The sequence below is a fragment of the Dromiciops gliroides genome, chromosome 2 (genome assembly GCF_019393635.1).
Source record: "Dromiciops gliroides isolate mDroGli1 chromosome 2, mDroGli1.pri, whole genome shotgun sequence".
Taxonomy (NCBI): domain Eukaryota; kingdom Metazoa; phylum Chordata; class Mammalia; order Microbiotheria; family Microbiotheriidae; genus Dromiciops; species Dromiciops gliroides.
The window spans coordinates 194316176-194333393 of NC_057862.1; the positions used below are offsets into that span (position 1 = coordinate 194316176).

Here is a 17218-nt window from a genome sequence, read left to right on the forward strand (position 1 = left end):
TAGTTAAGGGTGGTCCTCTTCCAAAACAAAGGAAACAAAGTTCAAAAAGGAAATACAGCGTCAGCACGATAAACTAAGGTAAGGGACCATGTCCTTTATGGCTTCATATGGTCCATCTCTTAAATATTTGATTATTTCTACTTCTCTTAGTTCTACATGCCAGACTTCAACTGTGGGACCCAAACTGGGGAAGTCAACCTCCCTGAACCTGTTTCCCCATCTATAAAATGGGAGTGATAAGATCACCCGCCTCATAGACTTCTTGCCACACCAGATGGTGTGTATAAAGCATTTGTTAAAACATTATGGCTCAATAGAAATGTTATCCACTATTATTACATCGCATACAATTTACATGTATTAGAGTAAACAAGTCATTTGTGATCAGGGGCAATATTGATTCATAGTTAAATTATCACCAAACCTAATTTGTGGATAGTAATTTGAAATATTCCCTAAGAATTTGTTTTGCTGAACATGTCAGACTGACAGATCTGACTTTCCTCTCCAATCCTCTCTCTTCCCCTCCTCTCTCCTCTCCTCTCCAGGTTGTTGTGAGGATCAAATGAGATGATATTAGTAAAGTGCTTAGCATAGTGCCTGGCACACAGTAGGTACTATATAAATGCTATTATTATTAATACTATTTTATTATTTATTCTGAAAACTATAAAGCACTCTGTTAAAAAAAAAGGGGTGGTGGTACCATCATTTTATCATTAATAAGACATCTAATTTCCAAGGCTGCCATAGACCAGCGTGGTTGGAGCCCCCTTATTCATCCCTTTTGGGTCAATTCTGTTCATACTAGAGGATTAGGAGTGATGTGAGTAGAGAGAAGCCCCTTCCTTCCCTTCCTGAAATGACATTCACACATTAGAGAAGCTTATGTGTTACACTTTCATTTAAGCCATGTACCTCTCCCTGTAATGCTCATCTCTAGCTTGTGATTCTGGGCCTGTCATTTCATAAATCTGGACAGAGCTAAAGGCGGGAAGGAACATCGGGCAAACTTAAGCTGGAGACTGAGGCATCATCACTTTGATACTCTTGTAGCCTGTTAGGTTCTGGAACATGTTGCAATCTACTTCCACGGTAAGTCGATGGAGCCCCGCATGGGTTGGAGTGAACTGGATCTGGTAGTAGAGGGAATTTCCAGGCCAGACAGAACCTAATCTGAAATTTACAATAACAACAAACAAACCAAAAGTAGGTAGCTATTTTTAGTCTTATTTTTCTTAGGCAACTAGGTGGAGCTGTGGAAAAACTTAGTCAGGAAGACCTGAATTCAAATCCAGCCTCAGAAACTTTCTAGCTATAGGCAAGTCACAACTTACATCTATCTGTTTCCTCAACTGTAAAGTGGGGATTAAAATAGCACCTACTTCGAAGGGTTGTTATAAGGATCAAATGAGATATTTGTAAAGCGCTTAGCACAGTTTCTGCCACATAGTAGGAGTTTAATAAACGTTTGTTCTCTTCCCCCTTCCTTAGTTCTCGTCCTATACCACAAAATCTGATCTGCTTTGGGGGGAGGTCTTTGCTTTTGTTTTGTTTTTGGTTTTTTTGCGGGGGGCAATGAGGGTTAAGTGACTTGCCTAGAGACAGACACACAGCTAGTAAGTGTCAAGTGTCTGAGGCCAGCTTTGAACTCAGGTCTTCCTGAATCCAGGGCCAGTGCTCTATCCACTGCTCCACCTAGCTGCCCTGTGGAGGTCTTTTAACGTCTCTGTCTCTGTGTCTCCCTCTCTCTCACGTATATGTATATATATGCACATATATATGTTTAGAGATAGATGGGTGGGTGGATGGATGGATGGATGGACAGACAGATGGACGGACAGATGGACGGACAGATGGATGGATGGATGGATGATATAGTGTTAGGAGCTCTGGGCTAGCAGCCTCCTGAGAGTCCAGAATTCTTATTCATGTTCTGTCACTGGTTCATGTGCCTGTGGACTAATCACAACCCCTTTGGGCCTCAGTTTCCTTATCTTTAAAATAAAGAGGTTATACTGGATGGTCTCTGGGGTCCCTTCCAGCTCTTGTGAGATTCAGAGAATACTCAGCAGTGAAATTCTATAATACACAATTTCTTGCCTCTAAAGTCACAGAGTTGCTTATACAAAGATAAGAAGACATGTTATTTGTAGACTGGAGCCTCACTGGGCCACAGAACCAAAAGAGAAAGATGGTCGTCTAAGCAATTGGTCCCTCCTTATGTTCTCATCTACTACACCTCCTTGGGGTTCAAGGGTGGGGAGTCTCCTCTACTAGTAACTTCCAGTAGCTGCAGATTAAAATAATAATAACTAACATTTAAAAATCACCTTAAGGTTGCTAAAACGCTTTGTGTGTATTCTTTGATCTTCACAACAACCCTGTGAGGTAGGTGCTGTTATCACTCCCATTTTCATGAGGAGAAAAGGTGGAGTGGGGAGAGATCACACAGCCAGCAAGCCAGGGAGGCAGAATTCAAACTCAGGTCTCCCTTGCACCAAGCCTAGCCTTCTATTCATCGTGACACCTGGTTGTGACCTGTGGCAAGTCATCTAATTTCTCCTGATTTTCTTCATTTGAAAAATGAGTATAGAGACAGCTAGGTGGCACAGTGGATAGATAGATCACTGTCTCTGGAGTCAGGAGGATCTGAGTTCAAATTTGACTTCAGACATTAGCTGTGTGACCCTGGGCAAGTCACTTAACCCCAATTACCTCCAAAAAAAAAGGAAGGAAGGAAGGAAGGAAGGTAGGAAGGAGAGTTGAGTATAAATAGTAGCTCTTCCCTCATAAGGTTGTTATGGAATAGAAACAGGAATTGGCATAGTGATTTCAATAGTGCAAGAAACTTAGGGATGAGGAAAATTCTTTCAAAAAAGTTGGCATAAATTTGCCTATAGCGGCTATGTTTAGGGAGCATGCTCAGGAGCTATGACCTCAGGATATGTGAGTTAGAGATGCTTCCTCCTTTCTTGATACCTATGTTTTGGGATCTGCAGTTTTCCTGAGGGATATCCAAGCAATAAGTGAACTGGGAGGTCATGAAAAACCATCTTGAATGGCTGCATTCTCTAAAAAGGGAACATTCAGCACCCTTTTGTTGTTCAGTTATATCCAACTCTTTGTGAGTCCATTTGGAGTTTTCTTGGCAAAGATACTGGAGTGGTTTGTTGTTTCCTTCTCCAACTCATTTTATAGATGAGGAAACTGAGGCAAACTGGCTTAAGTGATTTGTCCAGGGTCACACAGCTAGTCAATGTCTGAGGCCAGATTTGAACTCAGGAAGATGAGTCTTCCTGACTCCAGGCTTGTCAATCTATCCACTGTACTAGCTGCCCCTCAGTACTAGTCCCAGATGAGACAAGGGCTAGGTGGGTTTTAGATGTTGAGGCCATAGCTTTATATGAGCCTGGCACTGGCTTCAGGGACAATGGCTAGATGTAAGCAGCATGGTATGATGGACGAAAAGCTAGAATTGAAATCAAGAAGACCTGGGTTCAAGTACTGCCTCTTGATACATAGTCTGTTTGACCCTGAGTAAGTCATTTAATTTATATGAGTCTTAGTTTCCTCAACAGCAAAATGGGTATAATTAATAACTCCTACCTCATAGGGTTGTTATGGGATAGGGACAGAGACTAGAATTATGATTCTGTTGGTATAAGGAACTCATGAATGAGAAAACTCTGTAGCATGGCATCTTCTCTACAACGTATAGGGAGTAGCCTGGACTAGGACACTGAGGGGTTAAGTGACCTGCCCAGTATGTCAGAGGTAGGTCTTCCTGGATCTAGGCTATCTATTTATTCACTATGGCGGAGTACCTCTACAGGAAGTTGTGGGAAGCCTTTGTCTTGGGGAAGCTAGGTGGCAACACTTATTAGCTGTGTGACCCTGGGCAAGTCACTTAACCCCAATTGCCTCACTAAAAAAAAAAAAAAAATCTTATGTCTTGCAATTTTAGTTGAACAAATTCCAGAATGGAATGTTCACTTGCTGAAACCAAACTTCCATCCTCATGAAGCAATGACATCCTATGATCCCCACAACTGGGGCCAATTTGGATGTCAAAACATTGGCCCCATTTCCCTCACCACACCATCAATGATAGCCCTGGACAACTCTCCTATAGTGGGAAAGAAGGCAGATTCAGGGTCCAGTCAAGATGGCCTCATCTAAGTCCAAAGTATATCCTTTCTCAGTCCCTGGAGGTGTGGTAGGTCATATTTGTGACCTTGAACATCAAGTTTACTTTTCTAATAAAAGAGTAAATGAAAGACACAGCATGTTGGTACAGGCCTATGTTGCCAGTCACTGAGAAGGATCTTTGGAGCTCCAGATTTCTGAGCTGCAGTGGGAGATGCCAACTTGGTGTCCACACTAAGTTCAGCATTGATATGGTAAGCCCCTAGAAGTGGGGAGTAGGTCAAAGCTCCTGTGCCAATAAGTGATGTAACCCTTGCACTTCTAACTTGGGTGAGCTAGGGAGATCCAGCCTTTAAACAAACAAATAAATAGATGAATGAATGAACAAATATATAAACAAATAAATAAATAACTAGGAGATATTTGGGCTATGTTGTCATGAGTCATAGCTATTGGTCACCAGCCCTAAATCTTGGAGCCTGGATCATTTCTTTTTTTTTTTTTTTTGCGGGGCAATGGGGGTTAAGTGACTTGCCCAGGGTCACACAGCTAGTAAGTGTCAAGTGTCTGAGGCCGGATTTGAACTCAGGTACTCCTGAATCCAGGGCCATACTTTATCCACTGCACCACCTAGCTGCCCCAGCCTGGATCATTTCTGACTAGCCAAGCCATGAGAAGAAAGGGACAGTTGTCCTCCTCTGAGCAGCCCTTTACCTATAGCTCCTGTCTCTGTAAATGAGTCCTCTTCCAAATACTGTGATCACACAATCTTCCATGGGAGAGTCCAACTTATTCTGAACATAGATGGAGGCTATGACAGGTTCATACAGCCTTACCGTCTCTGGCACCTGTGGGGAGAAACAGAACCCGTCATACCCACAAAGGGCAGGTTTGGAATGCTCCAAGAACATGTTTGTCATGGTAGTGACTAGAAGTGAAGAGAACTAGATGGAACTAAAGTTATTCATTCCCCACATCAACACAATACTCCCAGCTTCCACATACCCTCCCACCTTCAGCCATGGTCACAATCTGTACCCTTATACAAGCCTGAGCTCAAGGCCAGAGGCTATGAAAGGAGAAAAGGAATCAGGACAGGACCAGCAGCTGTTGTCTATAATTGAAGAAAAACTTCACTCATGATGAAACATGCTTCCTTTTCACACTGCTATCCACCTCCAGGTAGAAAATTGATGGATTCAGAGTACAGATTGAAACTTATTTCCTTCCTTCCTCTTTTCCTTTCTTCCTCCCTTCTTTCTTTTCTCTTTTTCTCCTTTCCTTTTCTTTCCTCCCTCCCTTCTTCCTTCCCTCCCTCCCTCCTTCCTTCCTTCTCTGTCTCTCCCTCCCTCCTTCCTTCCTTCCTTCCTTCCTTCCTTCCTTCCTTCCTTCCTTCCTTCCTTCCTTCCTTCCTTCCTTCCTTCCTTTATTCTCTCTCTCCCTCCCTCCCTTCCTTCCTAGGTAACAAGAGAATTTATTTGGCATGACTACACATATTTGTAATTGGTTTTGTTTTTCTTGCCTTCTCTCTGGGGGAGGGAGAAAAAGGAGAGAGAGAATTTGGAACTGAAATAAAATTTTTAAAAATAAAGAAACAAAACAAAAAGAAAACCTTCACAATCGAGGAGGATAGTAGTTTAGATTTTCCATGGCAGGATGACAGTCTCTCTGGGATATAGAATAAATATCTCTTGAATACAGAGGGAAAACCTCCTGCTTGTACATCGGGTCTCCTGACCACTACAGTAAAATTGTCACTTGGCTCACTCTGCAGCACACTCTGTTCATTCTGCTTTTCCCTGAAATGCAATCTCTTCAAGTAAGGCTATGATTGGATGGGAGAGAATAATTCAGGAAAGTCATTCGGCTCAGTAATTCAGGTAAGGAACAACCTCTAACCTCAATGGTGAGCTCTGGTTTACAGATGGCAATGTCCCGTTGAGCAAAGTAGCTAATCTCAGGATTTTTGTGGGTTGCCACAGCTGTCAATCTCAGGATGCTGTTCTCAGGAGGGCTTTGCCCAAAATGGGAGGAAGACAAGCTCGTGCTGATGGTTCTAACTGAAACACAAGAGGAGTAGAGATCAAGGGAAGAAAGGGAAAGATTGAAGGAGAACTGTTAAAATGAGACTCACAGTTACTGTCATTACCCTGATAAAATTATTGAAGTGGGCTTGTGCAACTTGACTACTACTGAACATGGGGATCCTTTTGGGGGGAAATTGAGGACATGTTTAAGTTTCTTTGACCCAGAATCTCAACCTTATTGACCTGCCAAAACTTTCTCTTGAGTCTATTTCTCCTATTTCAAAAGAAGCCAGAGGGTGCTATGCTTGGGCAGTATGGGAATGTATTTTACCTTCATTGTCTTGAAATGTAAGGGGTAACTTCTTTTTGTAGAGCTGGGTGTTGGTTACTCCATTGTAGTCCATGGCCTGAATCCCTATCACCAGCTCTACATCCTTTTCCTCATTAGTGTGGTTAAAGATCTTCACGGCTATCTCAACATCTCCATCCAAAGGCATGGAACTGGATGAAGTCAAGAGCATGTGCAGAGGACCCGATGTCTCTGGACTGATGTCCTTCCCAGGTTCAGCTTTCTCTTTCAAGACTTTCTCCAATAGTTCTCTTTTTTGTGGAGATCCTGAAGGATAAAGATATAGAAAACTCACCTCTCAGCCTTTAGAGGTTGGATCAGGGGTTCTTAAACCTTTTTGTGTGTGTGTTTTAGCTGTCCTTTGGCAGCCCAGTAAAGGTTATGATCCAGTTCTGAGAATAATGTTTTTAAATGAATAAAATAAAACACAAAGGATTACAAAAGAAAGGAATTCTATTGAAATACAATTATCAAAACATTTTTTTCCATCCAAGTTTGTGAACCCTTAGAAATCTGCTAATGGATCCAAGACAATTCCAAAGGACTCATGATGGAAAATGTTCTCCACATCCAAAAAAAGAATTGGGGATCTGAATGAAGACTGAAGCATACCTCTTTTTTAAGGTTTTTTCCTTTTGTTTTGATTCTTCTTTCACAACATGACTAATGTGGAAATATGTTTCTTGTGATTGTATATGTATAACCTATATCAGATTGCCTGCCCTCTTGGGGAGGGGGGGAGGGAAGAAAGGAAGGGAGAAAAATTTGGAACTCAAAATCTTATAAAAATGAATGTTGAAAACTATCTTTACATGTAACTGGAAAAAATACTATTAAGATTTAAAAAAAAAAAAAAGAAATCTGGGGGCAGCTAGGTGGTGCAGTAGATAAAGCACCGGCTCTGGATTTAGGAGGACCTGAGTTCAAATCCAGTCTCAGACACTTGACACTTACTAGCTATGTGACCCTGGGCAAGTCATTTAACCCCCATTGCCCTGCAAAAAAAAAGAAAAAAAGGAAAAAGATAAAGAAATCTGCCACTGGAACTTTTGGAAATCCATGGAACCCAGGTTAAGAAGTACTGGATTAGATGATCTCAAAGGTCCTTTATGTCTGCAGACAGAGATGTGGTTGTTCTTGAGTAAAAGATCTGAATTAAGATGTATATTGGTTTTAAATCTGCTCAGACTCTAGGGCTCTTCGGAGTTCTAGTGTTTGATACAATAAATAGAGGCCAATCAAAGTTGTTCACATTGAAGATCTAGTGTGTAGCTTTCTAAGTCCATGAGTGGCCTTTTTAATATCACAAATACTCCCTTTGACCCAGCAATACTACTTTTGGGTCTTTTTCCCAAGGAGATCATAGAAAAGGGAAAAGGACCCACATGTTCAAAAATATTTATAGCTACTCTTTTTGTGGTGGCAAGGAATTGGAAATTGAGGGGTTGCCTATCAGTTGGGGAATGGCTGAACAAGTTGTGGTATATGAATGTAATGGTATTCTCTTGTGCTGCGAGAAACGATGGGCAGGAGAAGTTCAGAGAAGCCTGGAAGGACTTGCATGAACTGATGATAAGTGAGATGAGCAGAAGTAGAAGAACATTATATACAGTATCATCAACATTATGTGTTGATCAACTGTGATAGACTGGATTCTTCTCACCAATACAATGGTACAAGAAAGTTCCAGGGGATTCATGATGGAAAAGGCTCTCAAAAACAAAAACAACAAAAAAACCTATGGAATATGGATGCTGATTGGACCATAATATTTCTTTTGGTTTTGGTGCTGTTGTTTTTCTATTTTAAGGTTTTTCCTTATCGCTCTGATTCTTCTCTTATAGCGTGATTGATGCAGAAATATGTTTAATGTTGTTATGTATGTGTATATGTGTATGTACATATATATGTGTGTATATGTGTATATATATATATATATATATATATATATATATATATATATATAACCTATATCAGATTGCCTGCTGTCTGGGGGAGGGGGGAAGGGAGGGGAAGAAGGGAGAAAAAATTGGAAATTGGAAATCTTATGTAAACAAATTCTGAAAGCTATCTCTACATGTAACTGGAAAATAATAACATTTAAAAAAATGTTTTTAAAGAGTACATTCTAGGCATGGGGAGACAGATTATGCAAGTGCTTGGATGTAGGAAATAGAACACTGAGCTCAAGAAATTAACAAAATATATATCACAAATACTACAAAATTTCCATGACTTCAAGGCCATATAATCCAACCTTGAATGATAACTCCCCTTACATTTCCAACATGTGATCATCTACTTGCAGCCTTTGCTTGAAGACTTCTCAAGTGAAAACCCTCTGCCTTTTGAGGTAGCTCATTCTCCTTTGGGATAGCTATAATAATTAGGAAACTGTTTCTTGTACTGGGTTGAAATTTACCTCCCTACAGTTTCTGTCCATTGTACCTAGTACCTTAGAGTTTTCTCTACAATCTGGCACACCTTTGTAGGACACCAACATGGTTACCATGAAGGTGTCTAGTCCAAAAGGAGTTTCACCATATGACTATGGACAAATCATTTCAGTTTCCTTATAAGCTATAAAGCAATTAAATTCAATGAGCATTTATTAAGCACCTACTGAATATAGAACACTGTATTAGATGTTAAGGGAAAAGAAACATTTAGACAAGGTATCATCCCCAATTTCATGGAGAATTTTATCTGGTAGAGGCATCTAGGTGGTACAGTGGATTGAGTGTAGGACTTGGAGTCAGGAAGACCTGTGTTTAAATGCTGCCTCAGACATTGACTACACTCAGCCTCATCAGTGAAATGGGACTAATACTACCCTCTACCACAATGGGTTGTTGCAAGGATCAAACAGAAAAACATAAAAAGTGCTTTGTAAACATTAAAATTCCATATGAATGAATGCTAGCTTTTATTATTAGGGTTGGGTGATCTGAGCTGAGTAATTCAAAACATATAAGCAATATGTAGAGAAAAGAGAGGGGAATTTCTAAAAGTCATAAAAGGTTGAAAGGAGAGATATAAAAAAGTTCTAGGTGAGGGAAAGGAAAGCTCATTACTGATTGGGGAAATCTGGGAAGAGTTCATGGAAGAGATGGTATTTAATTTGGGCTTTAAAGTGTGAGCAGGAATTCAACAATGGGCAGCTAGGTAATGCAGTGGGAGAAAGCACTGGACCTGGAATCAGTGAAACCTGGGTTCAAATCCTACCTCTGACATTTACTGCTTGTATAACTTTGGACAAGCCATTTAACTTCATGGGGACTTGATTTCCTCATATATAATGAGGGGGTTGGACTATCTGACTTTTGAGGTCCTTTCCTGCTCTAGTATCTATGATCATATGAAATCTATGAATACTGAACTAGGAACGAAGGCCATATTCCAGTCCCCACTTTGTTACTAACTCTATGATTTTAAGCAAATCATTACATTTCAGTCTTCTTATCTGTAAAAGTGAGAATATTACTTTTCCTTGATATATATGCATATATATGTGTATATGTATGTCTGTGTACATTTATATGTATGTGGTTTCCACCAATAGCTTCATGAAGGCAGGGCTATTTCATTTTCATCTTTGTACCTCCAGTACCTAGTATGGTGCCTGGCATATTGTAGGCACTTAATAAATGCCTGTTGATTGGTTGATTGATTGGTTCTGTCTATTGAACATGTAACAGGGCCAACAAAAGCCCTTACATATATGGTTACTGTGAAGGTCAAATGTGAAAGCATTTTGAAAACTATAAAAAATCTATATAAAAGTAAGGTGGCACTATTAGATGAACAGAAAATGAATTAGGTGCTGCTCGAATTGAATCGGGAATTGTTTTGTTTTTTTTTAATTTTTTTTTAAGTGAGGCAATTGGGGTTAAGTGACTTGCCCAGGGTCACACAGCTAGTAAGTGTTAAGTGTTTGAGGCTGGATTTGAACTCAGGTACTCTTGAATCCAGGGCCAGTGCTCTATCCACTGCGCCACCTAGCTGCCCTCAAACCAGGTATTGTAATTATTGTGACCATCATTGGAAAGGAACAAAGAATTGGCCTGTGGGTACACTATGGAGTTAGATATTCATATTGAAAGCATGTTTCTCAGGAGGGGAGAAAGTTGTGGTTTCATTGCTTCCAGAGACCATCTGCACTTTTGTTATTGTTATTGTTCAGCTGTTTTGGTTATATCTAACTTTTCATGACCCTGTTTAAGGTTTTCTTGGCAAAGATACTGGGATGGTTTTCCATTTCCTTCTCCAGCTCATTTTACAGATGAGGAAACTGAGGAAACATGTCTTCCTGACTCCATACCCAGTGCTCTCTATCCACTGTGCCACTACTTTAGTCATTCCATTTATAACTGCCTTTTATCCTATTCCTATTTGGTCATATTAAATGAGATGATATATGTAAAGTGCTTTGCAAACCTTAAAACACTTTGTCATTATTGTTGTTATTGTTATTATTATTCCCTAGAAAGATTCCTTCTAACCATTTCCCCTCAAGGACTGTTGGGTGTCAGGGAGTCATGGTCTGACTTTTACCTTCATGGTATTTGTAGTTTTGGGTGATGTCTTCACAACGATCCCCTCCGACCCCCTTGGTGCTGATGTTGTTGCCCACATATTTGGGGCTGGCATCAGCCCGAACCACCGTCCCATCCTTGCCCTTTATCCAGACCACACAGGAAGCATTGAGCGAGGCAAAAAGAGCTGGTGCCACAGGGCTCAGTTCCAGAGCCCCTTCCTTGATTGCCCTAACTGGAACTAGATCACAGGTCACTAAGACTGAAAGAGAGAAAGAAACAGGTCAGCCTGGAGAAAACTTCTGGCCTCCCTAAAGGAGAGGAGCTGATCCAAAGCAAGAGAAGTCTCCTTGACTCTCCCCACACCCTATTACTCTCAGTCTTCCTTCCCCTTCTGCCTTACTTAGTTTCTGGACATCATTCTTCCTCTCCCAGGATCAAAGTGAGAAGTGGGAATAGAGTTTCTGAAATTGGGAGTCTTAGGGAAGTTCTAAGGGCATTATAACCCTTTGGTGGTAGTGCTAACAAGAAACATCAGCCTTTTTGCTTTGATCAAGAGGTGATGTGCCACGCAGTAGGTTGTAAATATCCTCAAGATGGTGGCATGAGAAACCATGGAGACGTGTAAGTGTAAGGGCTTCAGAGCTTTCTTTCTTCCTCTTCATCCTTTACTAGATTTTCCATTCTTACCATTGCTTCCACCATCTTTATGAAGGCCTGAGTCCACAAATTGCCATCCTCCATAACCCGGGGACAGATCAGGTCTTGCCATCCAACATTCAGTTGAGACTTGGAAGATGCTGTGAGTAGCAAAAGGGAAAAAATGAAGTAGGAAAGGAGAACTAAAGAGGCTCTAGAAATAGGAGGCTTCAATATTTAAGGGAGCCCCGATTTTATCAGTTAGGATATCTACCCATGCAGATCCAAGCTCTCTAAGCCTTAGAAGATTCTTCTTTATCATCATAATCACCACCAGCACCACCATCATCATCATGATCATCTCCTCCTCTTCTTGTCCTCCTCAGAAAGATCAGCACCTGGTGGCCTACTTTCTGGAGATGACCCCTTCTGCATACTCTTTTTTTTTTTTGGTGGAGCAATGAGGGTTAAGTGACTTGCCTAAGGTCACACAGCTAGTGTTAAGTGTCTGAGACCAGATTTGAACTCAGGTCCTCCTGAATCAAGGGCTGGTGCGTTATCTACTGCGCCACCTAGCTGCCCCCAGAGATGACCCCTTCTAAACTTAGGTTGGTCTCTGATAATAACCACAAGGCTTTTTCAGTTTGATAGGTCCTTTAAGAGCTTTTGATTCTTGTGCCCTAGCCTTTTAGAACCCAGGATTTCATTTATACCATCAAGAGGCATCAAAATTGATCTTTATTAAAGAAGGAGTGGGGGGCAGCTAGGTGGCACAGTGGATAGAACACTGGTCCTGGAGTCAGGAGGACCTAAGTTCAAATCCAGCCTCAGACACTTGACATTTACTAGCTGTGTGACCCTAGGCAAGTCACTTAACCCCAATTGCCTCACCAAAAAAAAAAAAAAAGAGTGGAATATAACAGAATTGCTGCATAAATCCAGGGAGGAGGCTGGAGAATAGTTATTTCTAGGCATCTTGTTTTATTTAGAATGAAAAAAAAAATTTCCCCCAATTACATGAAAAATCGATTTTTTACATCCATTTTAAAACTTTGTGTTCCAAATTCTCTTTTTTCCTCCCCCTCACTCCATCCCCGGACAAGAAGGCAAGCAATTCAACATATTATATGTGTGTAGTCTAGGCATCTTGCTTTTTGCCTTTTTTTGTATCCTTAGCACTTAGCACAGTCTCTGTTATATAATAAGCACATAGTAAATACTTGTTGACTGACTAGGAAGAAGGCTTATGGGTAGTTGTTGGCTCATTTGCCTCTATCCCTTGAGTGTCTATGAGCAGTAATGGTAATGATGGTGAGTGGAGGTGGGAGTGATGGCTCTGGATGGTCTGCTTATTTGTTTGTACCCTGTTGGCTTAATTCAGCCTCTATCCCATGCCCTATCCTTTCACCCTCTGGGGTTTCCTCACCAGATTCGGCTTTCTTGGTCCTCTCCGGTCTGAATCCCATTCTCATCATAATATTCATTCACAGTCAAGGCTCCTCTTGTGCCATGGGCTGAGTCAAAGATTGTGATAACTCGGGCAGGAATACCTAGGGATCTCAGCACTGTATGGTACAAGGGGATAGTGAGTAAGTCTGGGCCCATGGTGGCATTCTACCTCTGTACAGAGCACTGTGGTAAGTGGTATGAAAATCTCAATGGAAGGAAAAGACAACACATAACAAAAGAACACATGAAGGCTTTGAAATATGGAATTATACCCCAAGAGTTATCAAACTGTGTATACCCAGCAATACCACTCTTAGGTCTGTTTCCCATGGTGATCAGGGAAAAAGGAAAAGAACCCATATGTTCTAACATGTTTATAGCAGCTCTCTGTGTGGTGGTGAAGAACTGAAAAATGAGGGAATGCCTGTCACTCACTTGGGAAATAGCTGAACAAGTTGTAGTATATGGTTGTAATGGAATACTATTGTGCTGTAAGAAATGATGAGCAGGTTGGTTTTATAAAAATATGGAAAGACTTGCATGGAATAATGCAGAGTGAAACAAGCAAAATCAAGAGAATGGTGTATACAGTAACAGTAATATTGTTCTAAGAGTAACTGTAAATGATTAAGCTATTGTGAATAATTTGTCCTTGTTGTTCAGTTGTTTCAGTTGTGTCTGACTCTTTGTAACCCTGTTTGGGGTTTTTCTTGGCAAAGACACTAGAGTGGTTTGCCATTTCCTTCTCCAGCTCATTTTACAGATGAGAAACTGAGGCAGACAGGATTAAATGACTTGCCCAGGGTCACAGAGCTAGTAACTATATGAGGCTGGATTTGAACTCATGAAGATGAGTTTTCCTGATTCCATCCCCAGTGTTCTACCCACTGAGCCACCTGACTGCCTTTATTCTGAGTAATATGAACATTCAAATAACTAACAAAGTTATTTGAATAACTTACAAAGTTACGTATGAAGCAAAATGCTATCCATTTCCCAAGAAAGAACTGATAGATGGAAGTATGTGTTGTTTGGTTCCACATATTTATTTATATCTTGGCCTCTAATGAAGGGATGGGAGGGAGGGAGACAATTTGGAACTCAAAAAGTAACAAAAAATAAAATCAATATTAAAAAAAGGCTTTCAGGGGCAGCTAGGTGGTGCAGTGGATAAAGCACTGGTCTTGGATTCAGGAGGACCTGAGTTCAAATCCAGCCTCAGACACTTGACACTTAACTAGCTGTGTGACCCTGGGCAAGTCACTTAACCCTTATTGCCCTGGGGGGAAAAGGCTTTCAAATAAAATATACAAATAACTGCAAAAATAACAAGAGCACATATAGAGATATAATACAGCTAGAGATATGCCACAGAAATGTATGCCTATATATATATGTACACATACATATGAAGGGTCTTAGGGAATGCTGAAATAGAATGAGCCTTGAGGCAGGATGGGATTAAGGTAGTGTTTCATCTGTGTTTGAAGGAAAATATAATATTCTGAGAAGGGAAGAGTATTCTTTTCAAAGCATAGATAAGCAATGAAGCTAATGATCTCTAGGAGCTAGACAGGTAGAAAGTGGCTTTTACCTGAACAGGTGACAGCTGCCAACACCCAGGCCTGCCCATCAGGCACCTGCCGCCCTTGGCCAGTGAGCCAGTGCCTAAGGATGGGCAAGCTCCCTCGGCGCTTATACAGGAATCTCTCGTCCTCAGAATCTTGTGTTTGGGGTGTGGTCAGAAGACTCCTCTCCTTTCTGTCATTCAGCTGTTGGGGAATTGGGAGCGTGAGAGAGAGGTGTTACTACAATTCTCCTAGGGTACCTGAGAGAGAAAGGCCCTGTATCAGATGGAGGAGATATATAAAAAGATCTGCTTCCAAGTTTGGGTGGCCCCTAGAACTGACTTAGTTTTTTTCTTTTTTGTCCTCATTTCTGGTCTTCTCTTCCTTCTCCCTCTCTCCTCTCCTTCTTCCTTTCTTTTCCTCTCTCTCTGTCTCTGCTCTGCCTTCTCCTCTCCTAATTTATACCAGGCCACTTCTATGCCCTTTTCTAGCCTAACCCTATGCGCCTCACTGTTATCTTCACTGAGGTGACGAGTCACTCATGAAAAATGTCCTTCTTTTGGAAGGGTTTTAGACAGACTGGGGAAAGCACCAGGAGAATCTGTAAGAAATGGTGTTATGGGTGACCTGAGCCTTAGACTCTTAAGTACAGTTTAAAAATCAAATCTCCACAAATAAGTGTAAAAAAATGTGTAAATAGACAATATTAGCAATAGACTTTGCAAGAATCCTAGCTTCCAGGAGGGAGAAGGAATAAAAGGTAGTGAGACTAAAAACTAGGAACTTAAAATCGAGGGGTTTTCCCCCTTATTTCCAAGGTGAGTCATCAACAACATTTATAAAATGCCTACTGTGTGGAGAGTTCTGTGCTGGGTACTAGAGTGATATACAAAGCTCAGCACCATCTTTTTCTACACAAAGCCTTTTCTGATCTTCTTCCCTTCCACCTCCCCCATCCTGCAACTGCTAGTGCCCTCCCTTCATATTTATTTTGTAATTATACAACAGGAGCCTCTAAATACACACACACACACACACACACACACACACACACACACACACACACACACACACACACACCCCATACCAATAAATCACTTACCAAGGCTCCAAGTACCCGGGTCACATGTATAGGGTTGCTCCACTGGTCGACTTCCTTATCTACTTCCAGTAATCTCAGGCTGAGATCAATGACACTGACCTCAAACTGTAATTACAATGCAGGATGATGTGTTACAGGCCTTAAATGACCCTTAAATGAGCCCTTTGTAAAATAGGCTCCTAACTGGGGACATCTTTCACCTCACCCTTCTTCAGAATCTTCCCCCGCCCTTCTAGTCTAGTTGGCCCCTCTTCTCCACCCTTTCTGTCCAATCAAGAATTCTCACTAGGTCCTGTTCCTTCTTCCTCCTCCGCCTTGCTCTAGCAGGTGTTTATCCATCAAGAGGTTAATCCAAAGGAAAAGAGTGACCTACCGAGATGCACTAAGGCCAAGGAAATTGGAACTTCCAGCTCTGAAATGGACATAGATTTGCAATCCAATTTTCCCTGTCCATCCTATCCTAGGAGTCCAGTACCTGGTGAAAGTCCCAAGGCTGAGGCTGAATGCAATCTGATGTGCCCAGGTAGATGAGGCCATTCTGGTTCAGCAAATATTCCCTGCGTTGTGCCTCATTCCCCAAGAATACTGCATCCTCTAGAAGGGAAAGTGGACAAGATCGAAGCAAGTGTGGTTCCCAGAGTTATCCTCAATGTCATGACCTTCACTCACTCAGGGGACAAAGTCAGTAGACATCTTCTCAGCTCTGGGGACAATGAAAAGACTCATTCTTACCACTCCCACAATAACTAGGCCATGTGGTCTGCTTTCTTTCTGTAGAAAGCAGGGTGGGGTACTAGGGATGTTATGAGGCTCCTAAGATCATAATTATTAGTTGACACCTTCTGACTATTTGCAAGGAAGGAAAAATAACATCCCTTCCTTCCCATGCTCACTCTGACCCTTTTAACTACAGTTAGAATAGTAGGTCTCAGAAAAAGGGCAGTGATTGACTTTGTGGCTAGATTGAGGTAGCATCTTTCTGTTATTAATAGGCAGAACTTTCTTCATTTGAAGCCAATATGGCTTTTGAAAAGGGATACCCCCAAAGGAAGCTGACATCAGGGCATAGATCTGCAGAAGGTACAATTTTGGCTCTGACCCTTGGGTGAATAAGATAGTAAAGAGGAAGGTGATTTTTGTTGGACTCTTACAAATGGCTTGACTAGATGTAAAGTAGTGGGAAGGACATAGCAAAGAAATGTTTAGTCTATCCACTATCTTTTTTGGTGAGTGGAGGATAGCCTGGCCATAGTCTTGACACTTTTTTAAATCCCTTCTCATCTTCTTTTCATCCTCATATCTGAGGTGTAGAACTGGTAGGCCACTTAACTTTGTGTCAAGAAAATCCAACATGATCCTAGGAAACGTATTGATTTGTCAACTAATTTAGTCCTATTTGT

The 17218-nt window shown here is 41.2% G+C and overlaps 1 protein-coding gene across 1 annotated transcript in view; it reads right to left on the reverse strand.

The window, feature by feature from the left end:
• Nucleotides 1-147: 147 nt before the first annotated feature.
• The window catches only part of EPB42 (erythrocyte membrane protein band 4.2), a 33787-nt gene continuing 16716 nt past the window's right edge, over nucleotides 148-17218 (reverse strand). The window contains exons 4-13 of the mRNA XM_043986643.1: nucleotides 16294-16412; nucleotides 15819-15923; nucleotides 14743-14920; nucleotides 13126-13264; nucleotides 11751-11860; nucleotides 11080-11322; nucleotides 6508-6792; nucleotides 6049-6209; nucleotides 4864-4997; nucleotides 148-1176 (exon numbers count right to left, since the gene is read on the reverse strand). Coding sequence (XP_043842578.1) covers nucleotides 1014-1176; nucleotides 4864-4997; nucleotides 6049-6209; nucleotides 6508-6792; nucleotides 11080-11322; nucleotides 11751-11860; nucleotides 13126-13264; nucleotides 14743-14920; nucleotides 15819-15923; nucleotides 16294-16412 — 1637 coding nt within the window. The 3' untranslated portion in view covers nucleotides 148-1013. The remainder of the gene's footprint in view (nucleotides 1177-4863; nucleotides 4998-6048; nucleotides 6210-6507; nucleotides 6793-11079; nucleotides 11323-11750; nucleotides 11861-13125; nucleotides 13265-14742; nucleotides 14921-15818; nucleotides 15924-16293; nucleotides 16413-17218) is intronic.